The following is a 17,248-nucleotide window of genomic DNA, read 5'->3' on the forward strand; positions in this document are numbered from 1 at the left end:
AGTAAAAATTTGAGTGTGATGTAAGCTTGGACCTTAAATCCCACTGAATAGCTCTTAATCTTCTTCCCTTTATGCGATTTCGAATTACCGGTATTGAAATCAGCCTCCTCCATTTTGAAAATGATGACAGGGGAAGTGTCACTCGTGACGTGACGAGTTTGACCAGGCGGTAATACTAAGCATGCGCTAATTATTTTGGGAAGCGAGTTTGACCCGGCAGTAATTCAAGGCAGGCGCATACACGGTGTGTGTGTGTGTATATAAATGTGTGTATATATATACGTGTATGTGTGTATATGTACATGCGTATATATACTGTATATATGTGTGTGTGTGTGTGTGTGTTTGTTTGTGTGCCTGCTTGTCAAAAAATTCAATCTAGGTGGCTCACGCCAATGAGCTGATGAAGTGCAAATACTTCCTTTATTATATATTCAGTGACTGTACATCCGTGTTTCTTCAGCTGTTAGAGTTACTTTTCACCAGAAGATGGCAGTATCCTGCTGTCGAGCCTGTAACACTACAGGGGACCAGCTTTATTTACACCTGAAATAGCAAACTATCACCACTGGGTGGCAACAAAGAGCTGATTCAATGATCTGTGAGGCCTTCATTCGCCTCATTTCATCTCCGATTTAAATGATCAGGACAGACGCTGTCACGCCAAATTTCTTCCCCCCTACAAAAACCTTCCCCCCATTTACTTCTGGGGTCATGATTAATACAGATATTTTGTTAACGCTATATTATAAAAAATATAATGCTATATTTGAAAAATACAGATGTTTTGTTAACACTATATTATACATTTTTTAAAATAAATTTAAAATAAATTTTACAAACACAAGTTAGGGCAGTGGTTCTCAACTTTTTTTCAGTGATGTACCCCCTGTGAACATTTTTTTTTAATTCAAGCACCCCCTAATGAGAGCAAAGCATTTTTGGTTGAAAAAAAGAGATAAAGAAGTAAAATACAGCACTACGTCATCAGTTTCTGATTCATTAAATTGTATAACAGTGCAAAATATTGGTAATTTGTAGTGGTCTTTCTTGAACTGTTTGGGAAAAAAAGATATAAAAAACAAACAATAAAAAAACATTTGAAAAATAAGCAAGTGATTCAATTATAAATAAAGATGTCTACACATAGAAGCAATCATCAACTTAAAGTGCCCTCTTTGGGGATTGTAATAGAGATCCGTCAGGATTCATGAACTTAATTCTAAACATTTCTTCAGAAAAAAAGAAATCTTTAACATCAATATTTATGGAACGTGTCCACAAACAACAAACACTGAATATTGCATTTTCGTACTATTTTTTCACAGTTTATGAACTTGCATTCGTATTTTGTTGAAGTATTATTCAATAAATATATTTGTAAAGGATTTTTGAATTGCTGCTATTTTTTAGAATGTTTTTTTTTAAATCTCACGTACCCCTTGGCATACCTTCAAGTACCCAAAGGGGTACGCGTACCCCCATTTGAGAACCACTGAGCTATGGGATGACGTTTCCTCACATTTCCTCTTACGTCATCCCATAGCTTGTGTTTGTAAATTGTCTTTTTATTTTTTTTTATATTTTTATAATATAGCGTTATATTTTTATAATATAGCGTTATATTTTTATAATATAGCCTTAACAAAACGTCTGTATTAATCATGACCCCGGAAGTAAATGGGGGGGAAGTTTTTGTAGGGGGAAGAAATTTAGCGTGACGACGCCATGCCACTAAAGTCATTTATTTGGACTACAAAATGTGAAAATAAAAAATTAAGTAACAGTTTTTTGGGTGTGTGTAAAAATGTATTAAACATGTGGAAATTAGATACTTTTTTAAATCATAAATATGCAAAACAATCGTCTTAGCTTTTGATTATGTAAAAGTGTATATAAGTGGTATTAGTGGTGCATGTGTGATAGAGCCTTGACAGGAAGTTGACAGTCAAAGGACAAACAATACAATCAATAGTTATGTGCATCAAAATGCACAGGAAAAAACATTAAATATAAAAACAAATGTATATTTGCACCACCAGCACCATCTTAGAATGCAAAGCATGTAATTAGCTTCACAAAGGGAATGGCGTTAGGATAACATTTTTGAACATTTTGAACAAAACCCAAATTAGAAAGTTGAATGTTTTGTAAAATCTGGTGTTGAAACCTTAAGAGATGTATGCAGTATTTCTTCCAAAATGAGCCAATAAAGTACTTGCTGGCACCTTTACCTGCACTGCTTGGCTTATGGAACACATATCAACTTTTTTAACCTGCAGTACCCGCAGGAACCGTTTGGTGGCGACATATACAAGTAGTACCCGGATGTCAAAGTCATCACATCGCAGTTCTGTTTCGTCCCAGAGGTGAATACTATTATTACACAATTTTTAAATTCATTTTATTAGATTTTTTAAAAAAGTAAAATGTAAAAAAAAAAAAGGTAAATTGCAATAATTCCACCTCAAAATTTTGTGTATTTTACTGTAAATTAAAAAACAGTACTGCTGTTTATTTATTGATACAAAGGTTGAACAAATTAACCTTTTAATAGGGACCCAAACAAGTTTTGCATTGAATATTGAACAAGCAAGGCTTATACAACTTTATAATAACATGCAAAATTGAGTTTCAAATAATAATAATAATAATAGTTAAAAAATATCAATGGCATATCAAAAAAATTTGAATAAACAATTGAATGCCTCTTTTCTATTTGCAGCCTTCTGAGGTAAATATCAAAATACATTTTTTTCCACAGGCTAATAATAAATTTGAAAATAAAATAACAATAATGATTGAATCAAACATTAAAGCCTTGAAGTAGCACGAGGAAGTGCATGAATAAAACTTTAATTATTGCTCAGTTTGCTACACTGATTTGCTTTAACACGGAATATGGAACAAGCAACACTTGTATAATTTACTAAGGCAAAATCAACTTTCCAAAAAACAAACAAAAAACATCAATGGTATTTTAAATACGATTTAAATAAAAAATGTAATGCGTCTTTTTTATTTGGTAAATATCAACATTAACTTGTTCCACATGCTAATAAAATTGAACATAAAATAACAATGACTTGGGGGGGGAGGGGTTTGGTGGTATATTGTAGTGTCCCGGAAAAGTTGGAGCTGCAAGGAATTCTGGGTATTTGTTCTATTGTGTTTATGTTGTGTTACGGTGTGGATGTTCTCCCGAAATGTGTTTGTCATTGTTGTTTGGTGTGGATTCACAGTGTGGCGCGTATTTGTAACAGTGTTAAAGTTATTAATACCGCCACCCTCAGTGTGACCTGTACGGCTGTTGACCAAGTATGTTTGCATTCACTTATGTGTGTGTACAGGCCGCATGTAATATATATGCTTGTATGGAGGGACAGTGGACATGATGGCAAGTTGTAGAAAACGCTAAAGGCAAAGTCTTGAAGAAATGCCCCCAATATTGTTATCCGGATGGAAATCATGAGGAATTTGGGAGAATGGTTACCCCGGGAGATTTTCGGGAGGGGCACTGAGCGGTGAATGCGGTGTTACAGCGCCACTGCCGCTGTATACAAACCCTGTTTCCATATGAGTCGTGAAATTGCGTTAGATGTAAATATAAACGGATTACAATGATTTGCAAATCATTTCAACCCATATTCAGATGAATATGCTACAAAGACAACATATTTGATGTTCAAACTGATAAACATTTTTATTTTTTTTATTTCATTATCTTTAAAATTTGATGCCAGCAACATGTGACAAAGAAGTTGGGAAAGGTGGCAATAAATACTGATAAAGTTGAGGAATGCTCATCAAACACTTATTTGTAACATCCCACAGGTGTGCAGGCTAATTGGGAACAGGTGGGTGCCATGATTGGGTATAAAAACAGCTTCCCAAAAAATGCTCAGTCTTTCACAGGAAAGGATGGGGCGAGGTACACCCCTTTGTCCACAACTGCGTGAGCAAATAGTCAAACAGTTTAAGAACAACGTTTCTCAAAATGCAATTGCAAGAAATTTAGGGATTTCAACATCTGCGGTCCATAATATCATCAAAAGGTTGGGAGAATCTGGAGAAATCACTCCACGTAAGCGGCATGGCCGGAAACCAACATTGAAATCGATCCCTCAGATGGCACTGTATCAAAAACCGACAACAATCTCTAAGGGATATCACCACTTGGGCTCAGGAACACTTCAGAAAACCACATCAGTAACTACAGTTGGTCGCTACATCTGGAGGTGCAAGTTAAAGCTCTACTGTGCAAAGCAAAAGCCATTTATCAACAACATCCAGAAACGCCGCCGACTTCTCTGGGCCCGGGATCATCTAAGATGGACTGATGCAAAGTGGAAAAGTGTTCTGTGGTCTGACGAGTACACATTTCAAAAGGTTTTTGGAAATATTCGACATTGTGTCATACGGACCAAAGGGGAAGTTAACCATCCAGACTGTTATCGACGCAAGGTTCAAAAGCCAGCATCTGTAATGATATGGGGGTGCATTAGTTCCCAAGGCATGGGTAACTTACACATCTGTGAAGGCACCATTAATGCTGAAAGGTCCATACAGGTTTTGGAACAACATATGCTGCCCTGCTTATTTCAGCAAGACAATACCAAGCCACATTCAGCACGTGTTACAACAGCATGGCTTCGTCAAAAAAGAGTGCGGGTACTTTCCTGGCCCGCCTGCAGTCCAGACCTGTCTCCCATCGAAAATATGTGGCGCATTATGAAGCCTGAAATACAACAGCAGAGACCCCGGACTGTTGAACGACTGAAGCTCTACATAAAACAAGAATGGGAAAGAATTCCACTTTCAAAGCTTCAAGAATTAGTTTCCTCACTTCCCAAACGTTTATTGAGTGTTGTTAAAAGAAACGGTGATGTAACACTACTTTGGCACGTGTTGCAGCCATGAAATTTTGGGTTAATTATTATTTGCCAAAAAAAAAAAAGTTTATGAGTTCGAACATCCAATATGTTGTCTTTGTAGTGCATTCAATTGAATATGGGTTGAAAAGGATTTGCAAATCATTGTATTCCGTTTATATTTAAATCTTACACAATTTCCCAACTCATATGGAAACGGGATTTGTACATGTGCTTTGTGGACTTGGAGAAGGCATTCGACCGTGTCCCTCGGGAAGTCCTGTGGGGAGTGCTCAGACAGTATGGGGTATCGGACTGTCTTATTGTGGCGGTCCGCTCTCTGTACAATCAGTGTCAGAGCTTGGTCCGCATTGCCGGCAGTAAATCAGACATGTTTCCAGTGAGGGTTGGACTCCGCCAAGGCTGTCCTTTGTCACCGATTCTGTTCATAACTTTTCTAGGCGCAGTCAAGGCGTTGAGGGGTTCCAGTTTGCCGTGGGATCAGGTTTCTGCTTTGTGCAGATAATGTGGTACTGATGGCTTCATCTGACCGGGATCTTCAGCTCTCACTGGATCGGTTTGCAGCCGAGTGTGAAGCGACCGGAATGAGAATCAGCACCTCCAAGTCTGAGTCCATGGTTCTCGCCCGGAAAAGGGTGGAGTGCCACCTCCGGGTTGGGGAGGAGACCCTGCCCCAAGTGGAGGAGTTCAAGTACCTAGGAGTCTTGTTCACGAGTGGGGGAAGAGTGGATCATGAGACTGACAGGCGGATCGGTGCGGCGTCTTCAGTAATGCGGACGTTGTATCGATCCGTTGTGGTGAAGAAGGAGCTGAGCCGGAAGGCAAAGCTCTCAATTTACCGGTCGATCTACGTTCCCATCCTCACCTATGGTCATGAGCTTTGGGTCATGACCGAAAGGATAAGATCACAGGTACAAGCGGCCGAAATGAGTTTCCTCCGCCGGGTGGCGGGGCTCTCCCTTAGAGATAGGGTGAGAAGCTCTGCCATCCGGGAGGAACTCAAAGTAAAGCCGCTGCTCCTCCACATTGAGAGGAGCCAGATGAGGTGGTTCAGGCATCTGGTCAGGATGCCACCCGAACACCTCCCTGGGGAGGTGTTTAGGGCACGTCTAACCGGTAGGAGGCCACGGGGAAGACCCAGGACACGTTGGGAAGACTATGTCTCCCGGCTGGCTTGGGAACGCCCCGGGATCCCCCGGGCTGGGGAGAGGGAAGTCTAGGCTTCCCTGCTTAGGCTGCTGCCCCCCGCGACCCGACCTCGGATAAGCGGAAGAAAATAAATGGATGGATGGATCTTACAGCTGCCTTTGACACAGTCGACCACACAATTCTTTTAGACCGCCTGAGAGACTGTGTGGGTGTCAGGGGGACTGCGTTAGATTGGTTCAGATCTTACCTGTCTGAGAGGTCCTTCTCTGTCAGGCTGGGGGACGCCACCTCCTCTTCTGCCCCGCTTTACTGTGGTGTCCCCCATGGATCTATTATAGGCCCCATCCTGTTCGCTCTTTATCTCCTCCCTCTTGGAAAATTTTTTAAGAAACATGGAGTGTTTTATCTCTTTTATGCGGATGACTGCCAAATTTATATGCCGATTTCAAAAAGCCACGGCCCCCTTACACCCCCTCTTAACTGTCTATGCGACGTCAAGGCTTGGTTAGCCCAGAATTTTTTAATAAAGAATGAGGGAAAAACGGAAATTTTAGTTTTTGGTCCGTTCCTCACTGACTTGGGACCATTGCAAAATGATGTGCGTCCCAGAGTCACCAGCCTTGGCGTCACTATAGACAGCGATTTTAAACTAGACAAACAAGTCAATGGCGTTTTAAAATCGTGTTTTTATCACCTTCGTCTTTTAGTAAAGGTTAAACCGTTTTTATCTTTTAACCTTTTTGAACAAGTCGTGCATGCTTTTATTTCAAGTGGCCTGGACTACTGCAATGCACTTTATGCTGGCATTAGCCAAAAAGCTCTCTCCCGGTTGCAGTTAGTCCGGAACGCGGCAGCACGACTTTTAACATGGCCCAGGAAACGCCAGCATATAACCCCAATTCTTCAGAGTTTTCACCGGCTCCCTGTTCATTTTAGAATTGATTTTAAAACATTGCTGTTTGTTTTTAAATCTTTACATGGACTGGCACCTCAATATATCTCGGACCTCATCCAAATTTACATCCCTGTGCGCGCTCTGAGGTCCGAGAGCCAGTTCCAGCTCGTGGTGCCCAAGACCAGACTTAAGACCAGGGGAGACAGGGCCTTCTCTGTGGTCGGCCCTAAGCTCTGGAACACTCTGCCGCTCCATGTTCAAACTGCTTCCACAGTGGAGTGTTTTAAGTCTCGTCTTAAGACCCACTTTTATTCTTTGGCTTTTAACACTACGTGAGTTGTGTGGTCCTCTGTCCTCTGTGTTTTTTATACACTTTGATTTTTATTTTACTGTTTTAATTGATTTTACCTTTTAAAATAGTTTTTAATCATATTTGTTTTTATATTGTTTTTATTGGTTTTATTTTTATTCATTTTTTGTTTTATTCAGTCATTGGTGGAGCATAATATTGTTTTTAACATGGCTGTGCAGCACTTTGGAAACTTTATTGTTGTTTAAATGTGCTATATAAATAAAGTGGATTGGATTGGATTGGATGTATTCCGTTTATATTTGCATCCAAACACAATTTCCCAACTCATATGGAAACGGGGTTTGTAATTTAAGATTGCCTCAAGGTTCAAATGAAATCACACGGCGGGCCAGAGTTTGACACCCAGGATCTATACACTGACTTTTTGCAGTGTATCGGTCTGAGTGTTAGAGAACAGATGATGTGCGTGCGTCCTTATGGCAGACCTGAGGGCCTCCTTTGTGCCGTGACTGACTCACCACAACTTTAAAGGCTTCCTCCTGCTCTTTAAGTCCTCCTCCACCCCTGCTGCTGGATCTGCCGGCTAAAGAGAAGTGTCGGAGCCAGGTTGATCCGGCAAAGTGTGCCTTTCGCTTTGTGCACATCACCGCCGACACTCCCCATCCGCCCGCACCCCCTCACACTTACAACTCCAGACTTTGTGTGTCGGGGGGGGGGGGGGTTGAAAGGCACAGGCTCAAATGTCCGAGGGGGCCGCAACAGCTGCTCCTGGGCCTCGCTATTCGCGAGCAGAAAAAGGAGAGGAGAGGGCTTGGGGTCCCCCTTCCGTGCGCGTTCGTTCCGGGCCCCTCCCCTCGTTTTTCTGCTCTCTGCACCCATTGAAGAAGGTGCAGGAGTGTGGGGTGGAGCTTTTGTCTGAGTTTTTGTTGTTGGAGAGACCGAGTGGTGGTGGGGGCGGGGGGGGGCGGGTGCTGTACAAGCACTTTTAGCAACCTGATCTGCTTGTTTGCTGTCTGCTCAAAAATGTCCTCGGTATACTCGGCTTCCCCTAAAATGTAAACAATTATAATACAAACCCCGTTTACATTTGAGTTGGGAAATTGTGTTTGATGTCAATATAAACGGAACACAATGATTGGCAAATAATTTTCAATCCATATTCAATTGAATGCACTACAAAGACAACATATTTGAAAATTTTTTTTATTGCAAACGATCATTAACTTTAGAATTTGATGCCAGCAACACGTGACAAAGAAGTTGGGAAAGGAGGCAATAAATACTGATAAAGTTGAGGAATGCTCATCAAACACTTATTTGGAACATCCCACAGGTGTGCAGGCTAATTGGGAACAGGTGGGTGCCATGATTGGGTATAAAAGCAGCTTCCATGAAATGCTAAGTCATTCCCAAACAAGGATGGGGCGAGGGTCACCGCTTTGTAAGCAAATTGTCGAACAGTTTTAGAACAATATTTCTCAACGAGCTATTGCAAGGAATTTAGGGATTTTACCATCTACGGTCCTTAAAATCATCAAAAGGTTCAGAGAATCTGGAGAAATCACTGCACGTAAGCAATGATATTAGGGACGTTTGATCCCTCAGGCGGTACTGCATCAAAAAACGACAGTGTGTAAATGATATCACCACATGGGATCAGGAACACTTCATAAAACCACTGTCAGTAACTACAGTTGGTCGTTACATCTGTAAGTACAAGTTAAAACTCTACTATGCAAAGCGAAAGCCATTTATCAACAACACCCAGGAACGCCGCCGGCTTCGCTGGGCCCGAGCTCACCTAAGATGGACTGATGCAAAGTGGAAAAGTGTTCTGTGGTCTGACAAGTCCACATTTCAAATTATATTTGGAAATTGTGGAGGTGGCGTCCTCCGGAACAAAGAGGAAAATAACCATCCGGATTGTTAAATTGCAAAGTTTAAAAACCAGCATCTGTGATGGGTACCAGACATGGGTAACTTACACATCTGTGAAGGCACCATTAATGCTGAAAGGTCCACACAGGTTTTGGAGCAACATATGTTGTCATCCAAGCAACGTTATCATGGACGCCCCTGCTTATTACAGCAAGACAATGCCAAGCCACGTGTTACAACAGCGTGGTTTTTAATAAAAGAGTGCGGGTACTTTCCTGGCCCGCCTGCAGTCCAGACCTGTCGCCGATCGAAAATGTGTGTCGAATTATGAAGCGTAAAATCCAACAGCGGAGACCCCGGACTGTCGAACAACTGAAGCTCTACATAAAACAAGAATGGGAAATAATTCCATTATAAAAGCTTCAACAATTAGTTTCCTCAGTTCCCAAACGTTTTTTGAGTGTTGTTAGAAGAAAAGGTGATGTAACACAGTGGTGAACATGCCCTTTCCCAACTACTTTGGCCCGTGTTGCAGCCATGAAATTCCAAGTTAATCATTATTTGCAAAAAAAAATAAGTTTGAGTTTGAACATCAAATATCTTGTCTATGTAGTGCATTCAACTGAATATGGGTTGAAAAGGATTTGCAAATAATTGTATTCCGTTTATATTTACATCCAACACAATTTCCCAACACATATGGAAACGGGGTTTGTAGTTTTATTTTAATTATTTATTAATTTTTTATTTATGCACATATGTTAAAGGTTCAGTGCATTTTTTATTTAAAAACAAAAGAATCAAAGGCCTACTGAAATGAGATTTTCTTATTTAAACGGGGATAGCAGGTCCATTCTATGTGTCATACTTGATCATTTCGCGATATTGCCATATTTTTGCTGAAAGGATTTAGTCGAGAACATCGACGATAAAGTTCGCAACTTTTGGTCGCTAATAAAAATGTCTTGCCTGTACCGGAAGTAGCAGACGATCACGTCATCCGTTGATGGCTCCTCACATCCTCACACTGTTTTTAATGGGAGCCTCCAACAAAAAGAGCTATTCAGACTGAGAAAACGACAATTTCCCCATTAATTTGAGCAAGGATGAAAGATTTGTGTTTGAGGATATTGATAGCGACGAACTACAAAAAAATTAAAAATAAAATCACATTAAAAAAAAATGCGATTGCATTGGGACGGATTCAGATGTTTTCAGACACATTTACTAGGATAATTCTGGGAAATCCCTTATCTTTCTATTGCGTTGCTAGTGTTTTAGTGAGTTTAATAGTCCCTGATAGTCGGAAGGGTGTGTCCACGGATGTCTTGAGGCCAGTGTCTGATTGAAGTCGACGGCAGCTGTATGGACGGGGCAAGCTCAGCTGATCTCCGGTAAGTGGCGACTTTTTACCACAATTTTCTCACTAAAAACTGCTGGTTGACATTTGGTCGGGATCCATGTTCGCTTGACCGCTCTGATCCATAGGAAAGCTTCACCTCCGGGAATTTTAAACAAGGAATCATTGTGTTTGTGTGGCTAAAGGCTAAAGCTTCCCAACTCCATCTTTCTACTTTGACTTCTCCATTATTAATTGAACAAATTGCAAAAGATTCAGCAACACAGATGTCCAAAATACTGTGTAATTATGCCGTTAAAGCAGACGACTTTTAGCTGTGTGTGTGCGCAGCACTAATATTTCCTTACAGTCGGTGACGTCACGCGTACACATCATCATTCCGCGACGTTTTCAACAACAAACTCCCGGGAAATTAAAAAATTGCAATATAGTAAACTAAAAAGGCCGTATTGGCATGTGTTGCAATGTTAATATTTCAGCATTGATATATAAACTATCAGACTGCGTGGTCGCTAGTAGTGGGTTTCAGTAGGCCTTTAAGTCTATGGCAAACAGAAAAATCTTATGTTCCCTAAAATGCGAATTGAGGCTATGAAATGTGTTTAACCCGATTACCTGATTATTTTAAATTACTAAAACAACTAAAAGCTGCAGCCGCACCGTGAACATAAACATCGTATCCAGTCTTGATATATATTTGTTGTCCATCCATCCATCCATTTTCTACCGCTTATTCCCTTTTGGGGTCGCGGGGGGCGCTGGCGCCTGTCTCAGCTACAATCGGGCGGAAGGCGGGGTACACCCTGGACAAGTCGCCACCTCATCGCAGGGCCAACACAGATAGACAGACAACATTCACACTCACATTCACACATTAGGGCCATTTTTTTTTTTTAGTGTTGCCAATCAACCTATCCCCAGGTGCATGTCTTTGGAAGTGGGAGGAAGCCAGAGTACCCGGAGGGAACCCACGCATTCACGGGGAGAACATGCAAACTCCACACAGAAAGATCCCGAGCCTGGATTTGAACCCAGGACTGCAGGACCTTCGTATTGTGAGGCAGACGCACTAACCCCTCTGCCACCGTGAAGCCCATATATATATATTTGTTGTATTTTCCTGAAAACCCTTGAACGGTTAATCCTCTTTGAGTCAAACTCCAATACTTTATAAGAGGGATTTTGCTGGTGTGGAGTGTGCAGAAGTAGTCCAGCGTGCAGCTTTGCATCAACATGTTGAACATCAGCGACTTGCCAACGCATCCTCTCACCTCCACGAGATGGGAGTGTCTCCTGCAGCCGCTCTGGGACTATCTGCTTCTTCACCACCTGCCTCTCATCTCGTCCCCTTTCTTCCCAGTCCTGCTTGCTTTTTGCAGCTACTTCGTCTTCAGCTTACCTTTTGCAGTGATGGACCTGTTGGGACAAAGGGCTCCTTTTTTCCACCGGTACAAGATCCAGCCGCAGAGGCAGCCCACACTTGGAATGATGGCCAGGAGCTTGCTGATCGCTCTTTTCAACCAAATCTTCTTTGTCCTACCAAGTGTGATGGTCAGCATGTTCATCCTTCCTCCCCCAGCGATACCTCAGGAAGCTCCCGCCCTTCACAGAGTCTTCATAGACGGACTGGCTCTTCTTCTCCTCTTTGACACTCAGTACTTCATCTGGCATTTTATGCACCACAAAAACAAGCAGCTTTATCGATGCATCCACGCCATCCACCATGAATACACGGCGCCTTTTTCATGGTCCACCGAGCAGCTCAGCATCCCAGAGCTGCTAACGGTAGCACTCTGGAGCAACCAGGATCCCGTTTTTCTCAAGTGTCACCCTTTGACCATGTGGTGCGTCACGGTGCTCAGTATCTGGATGTCAGTGGAGGATCACATTGGCTACGATTTGCCGTGGAGCCTCAACCGACTGGTGCCCTTCGGCCTGCTGGGGGGCGCACCGGCTCACGACATGCACCATCAGAGGCCCAGCAGCAACTACGCTCCCTTTTTTAGCCACTGGGACAGAATATTTGGTACGGCAGTCGCGCTGAGGGACAAGAAAGACGATAGGTCGGCTACATAATTAGAGACTATGTTTTGTCAGTGTGAGCCTGTACATCCATGTCAATTATGTGGGGCGGTATAGCTCGGTTGGTAGAGTGGCCGTGCCAGCAACTTGAGGGTTGCAGGTTCGATTCCCGCTTCCGCCATCCTAGTCACTGCCGTTGTGTCCTTGGGCAAGACACTTTACCCACCTGCTCCCAGTGCCACCCACACTGGTTTAAATGTAACTTAGATATTGGGTTTCACTATGTAAAGCGCTTTGAGTCATGAGAGAAAAGCGCTATATAAATATAATTCACTTCACTTCAATTAATCATTTGTCCACATTCAATTTTTTTTTCAAACTATTTTTAGGCATTTAAAGGTGATTCTTTGGTGGATGCATGGAGAATGTTAGTTTAATTGCCTGACTCTATTAAACATACTGTACATGCGTTACTTGATTTAAAGCCTTGTTGTGTTTTTTATAACAAACCCTGTTTCCATATGAGTTGGGAAATTGTGTTAGATGTAAATAAAAACAGAATACAATTATTTGCAAATCGTTTTCAACCCATATTCAGTTGAATATGCTACAAAGACAACATATTTGATGTTCAAACTGATAAACATTTTTTTTTTTTTTTTGCAAATAATCATTAACTTTAGACATGCACCTGGGGATAGGTTGATTGGCAACACTAAATTGGCCCTAGTGTGTGAATGTGAGTGTGAATATTGTCTATCTGTGTTGGCCCTGCGATGAGGTGGCGACTTGTCCAGGGTGTACCCCGCCTTCTGCCCGATTGTAGCTGAGATAGGCGCCAGCGCCCCCCGCGACCCCGAAATGGAATAAGCGGTAGAAAATGGATGGCATTAACTATAGAATTTGATGCCAGCAACATGTGACAAAGAAGTTAGGAAAAGTGGCAATAAATACTAATAAAGTTGAGGAATGCTCATCAAACACTTATTTGGAACATTCCACAGGTGTGCAGGCTAATTGTGTCACAACAAGGCTTGGACGTGGATTGTTTCTTCGATGCAGATGAGAATCAGCACGAGTGCGTCGTGGACGTGAGTACATGGTTGTTTATTTAAACACTATAATCAAAAATAATCAAACTAAGGGCGCTCACAAGGAGGTACAGACACTTGGCTATGAATAAACAAAAGACTAGCATAAATGCTGCAAACTACAAACATGAAACAAAAACACTTGCTCGATTGGCATGAATAATAATAAACTATAAACAAAACTAGCAGAGTGGCATAAATACAAAAACTTACACGGCATGGAACTATGGACAAGGACATGAAGGAGGTGCAGCATGGGTAGGGTGCGTGCGCATGTGAGAAGATCCCAGAATGATGAACAGAAAGAAAATTACTTAAATACTGGCTGTGATAATCAGGAACAGGTGCGGGACTGAGGGCAGGGGCGTGACAAGGTGGGAACTAAGACGTTGGCATGGAAACAAACAAAACCAGGAAGTGCAAAACGTGACTGAATGTCCAAAATCAAAAACATAACATGACAAAACAAAACATGATCCATAGGTGTGACAAATTGGGAACAGGTGGGTGCCATGATTGGGTATAAAAACCGCTTCCTTTCACAAAAAAGGATGGGGTGAGCTACACTCCTTTGTCCACAACTGCGTTAGCAAAAAGTCAAACAGTTTAAGAACAACGTTTTTCAAAGTGCAGTTGCAGGATTTTAACATCTCCGGTCCATAATATCATCAAAAGGTTCAGAGAATCTGGAGAAATCACTCCACGTAAGCGGCATGGCCGGAAACCAACATTGAATGACCGTGACCTTCGATCCCTCAGACGGCACTGTATCAAAAACCGACATCAATCTCTAATGGATATCACTACACGGGCTCAGAAACACTTCAGAAAACCACTGTCAATAAATACAGTTCGTCGCTACATCTGTAAGTGCAAGTTGAAGCTCTACTATGCAAAGCGAAAGCCATTTATCAACAACATCCAGAAACTCCGCCGGCTTCTCTGGGCCCGAGATCATCTAAGATGGACTGATGCTAAGTGGAAAAGTGTTCTGTGGTTTGACGAGTCCACATTTCAAATTGTTTTTAGAAATATTTGTCATCGGACGGCGTGGCGCAGTAGCAGAGTGGCCGTGCGCAACCCGAGGGTCCCAGGTTCAATCCCCACCTAGTACCAACCTCGTCACATCCATTGTGTCCTGAGCAAGACACTTCACCCTTGCTCCTGATGGGTGCTGGTTAGGGCCTTGCATGGCAGCTCCCTCCATCAGTGTGTGAATGTGTGTGTGAATGGGTAAAAGTGGAAGTAGTGTCAAAGCCCTTTGAGTATCTTGAAGGTAGAAAAGCGCTATACAAGTACAACCCAACCCATCGTGTCATCTGGACCAAAGGGGAAGCGAACCATCCAGACTGTTATCGACGCAAAGTTCAAAAGCCAGCATCTGTGATGGTATGGGGGTGCATTAGTGCCCAAGGCATGGGTAACTTACACATCTGTGAAGGCACCATTAATGCTGAAAGGTACATACAGGTTTTGGAACAACATATGCTGCCATCTAAGCGCCATTTTTTTCATGGACGCCCCTGCTTATTTCAGCAAGACAATGTCAAGCCACATTCAGTACGTGTTAGAACAGCGTGGCTTCATAAAAAAAAAAGAGTGCGGGTACTTTCCTGGCTCGCCTGCAGTCCAGACCTGTCTCCCACTGAAAATGTGTGGCGCAATATTAAGCATAAAATACAACAGCGGGGACCCCGGCCTGCTGAACGACTGAAACTCTACATAAAACAAAAATGGGAAAGAATTCCACTTTCAAAGCTTCAACAATTAGTTTCCTCAGTTCCCATTATTATTATTGAGTGTTGTTAAAAGAAAAGGTGATACAACACAGTGAACATGCCCTTTCCCAACTACTTTGAGACTGTTGCAGCCATGAAATTCTAAGTTAATTATTATTTGCAAAAAAAAAAAAAAATAAAGTTTATGAGTTTGAACATCAAATATCTTGTCTTTGTAGTGCATTCAATTGAATATGGGTTGAAAAGGATTTGCAAATCATTGTATTCTGTTTATATTTACATCTAACACAATTTCCCAACTCATATGGAAACGGGGTTTGTAAATAAAATCATTATTTAATAAACCTTATTTTTACAATTAACATCTCTTATTTTAATTGTACCCAGGAGTGATCATTTTTTAAATTTACTTTCTACTCCTATTCCCACCAACTTCAGGAATTACACACACATGCACACACTCATTCACACATTCAGGTAACCCCTGAGGTGTCATCATTGACTATTTGCTAATTTATTCATGATTATTATTTTTTTTAGCGTTTACTTAATTTTTCAACTATATGTTAATCAAGCAACTAGCACATAATAATGCATGTTGTCTTGACGCCATACAGCTACAGTAAATGACGGATTACCTACATGGGGTTTGAACCCAATAACCCTGTTCTTAGGAGCCCACAGTGTTGCTATCCTGGGTCCTATTAAAGCTGGATTTTCGCTCATATACAAATGTAATCAGTGAACTATGATGGTGGTGAAAAAAAAAGCAAAATTCTCCAATTTATGGATTTGAACCCAGTAGTACTGAGTGAGAGGCAGCAGTTTTAACCATTGAGGTATGCATGGTCTTGCTGAGGGAAGATTTTTGCTCACATACAAATGCAATCAGTGAACTATGACAGAGGTAAAACAGCAGCTGTTAAAGGCCTACTGAAACCCACTACTACCGACCACGCAGTCTGATAGTTTATATATCAATTATGAAATATTAACATTGCAACACATGCCAATACGGCCGGTTTAGTTTACTAAATTGCAATTTTAAATTTACCGCGTGGTGTCCTGTTGAAAACGTCGCGGAATGATGACGCTTATGTTGACGCGTGCTTGTGACTTTATTGGTTGGAGCGGACATTTTATCCCAGCACCACTCACGTCTAAAAGTCGTCTGCTTTAATCGCATAATTACACAGTATTTTGGACATCTGTGTTGCTGAATCTGTTGCAATTTGTTCAATTAATAATGGAGACGTCAAAGAAGAATGCTGTAGGTGGAAAGCGGTGTATTACGGCCAGTGTTTCTTTGTTTGTTGTGAAGCTTTAATATGGAACAGAGCAGTCAAGCAAACATGTTTCTCTACCACATGTCAACCGGCAGGTTTCGGTGAGAAAGTTGTGGTAATAAGTCGGCTCTTACCGAAGACATGAGCGGAGCTTGCGTCCTCCTGCAGCAGCTGCGACTTTCTTGGCTCCTCCATGGCTTCCCTCAGAGACACTGGCGGTCACCACACCCCTCCCACTTTCAGGCATGACTTTATCATCTCACTAAAACACTAGTAATACAATAAGCAAATAAGGGCTTTTCCAGAATTATCCTAGTAAATGTGTCTAATAACATCTGAATCGCTCCCACTGCCGTTGCCTTTTTTCTTTCTTTCTAGTGCTTCACTCTAACTTTCCTCATCCACAAATCTTTCATCCTCGCTCAAATTAATAGGGAAATCGTCGCTTTCTCGATCCGAATCGCTCTCGCTGCTAGTGGCTACGATTATAAACAATGTGAGGATTTGAGGATCCCTACAACCCGTGACGTCACACGCACATCGTCTGCTGTTTCTGGTACAGGCAGGGCTTTTTTTATTAGCGACCAAAATTTGCGAACTTTATCGTCGATGCTCTCTACTAA

At 41.8% G+C, this 17,248-nt stretch overlaps 1 protein-coding gene and 1 long non-coding RNA gene across 3 annotated transcripts in view; both read left to right on the forward strand.

Moving 5' to 3' along the window:
* LOC133536437 (uncharacterized) overlaps positions 1–17,248 on the forward strand; it is a 141,219-nt gene that overhangs the window by 52,662 nt on the left and 71,309 nt on the right. The gene's annotated exons all lie outside the window — the stretch shown is intronic.
* ch25hl1.1 (cholesterol 25-hydroxylase like 1, tandem duplicate 1) lies at positions 11,412–13,007 on the forward strand. The gene has a single exon (XM_061876957.1). The coding sequence runs from the start codon at positions 11,721–11,723 to the stop codon at positions 12,561–12,563; it is 843 nt and encodes a 280-aa protein (XP_061732941.1). The 5' UTR covers positions 11,412–11,720; the 3' UTR covers positions 12,564–13,007.

Source organism: Nerophis ophidion, linkage group LG17 (genome assembly GCF_033978795.1).
Source record: "Nerophis ophidion isolate RoL-2023_Sa linkage group LG17, RoL_Noph_v1.0, whole genome shotgun sequence".
Lineage (NCBI taxonomy): Eukaryota > Metazoa > Chordata > Actinopteri > Syngnathiformes > Syngnathidae > Nerophis > Nerophis ophidion.

Excerpts from the sequence above, each read along its gene's own strand:
- ch25hl1.1 (XM_061876957.1), top strand. The coding sequence starts at position 11,721 with ATGTTGAACATCAGCGACTTGCCAACGCATCCTCTCACCTCCACGAGA.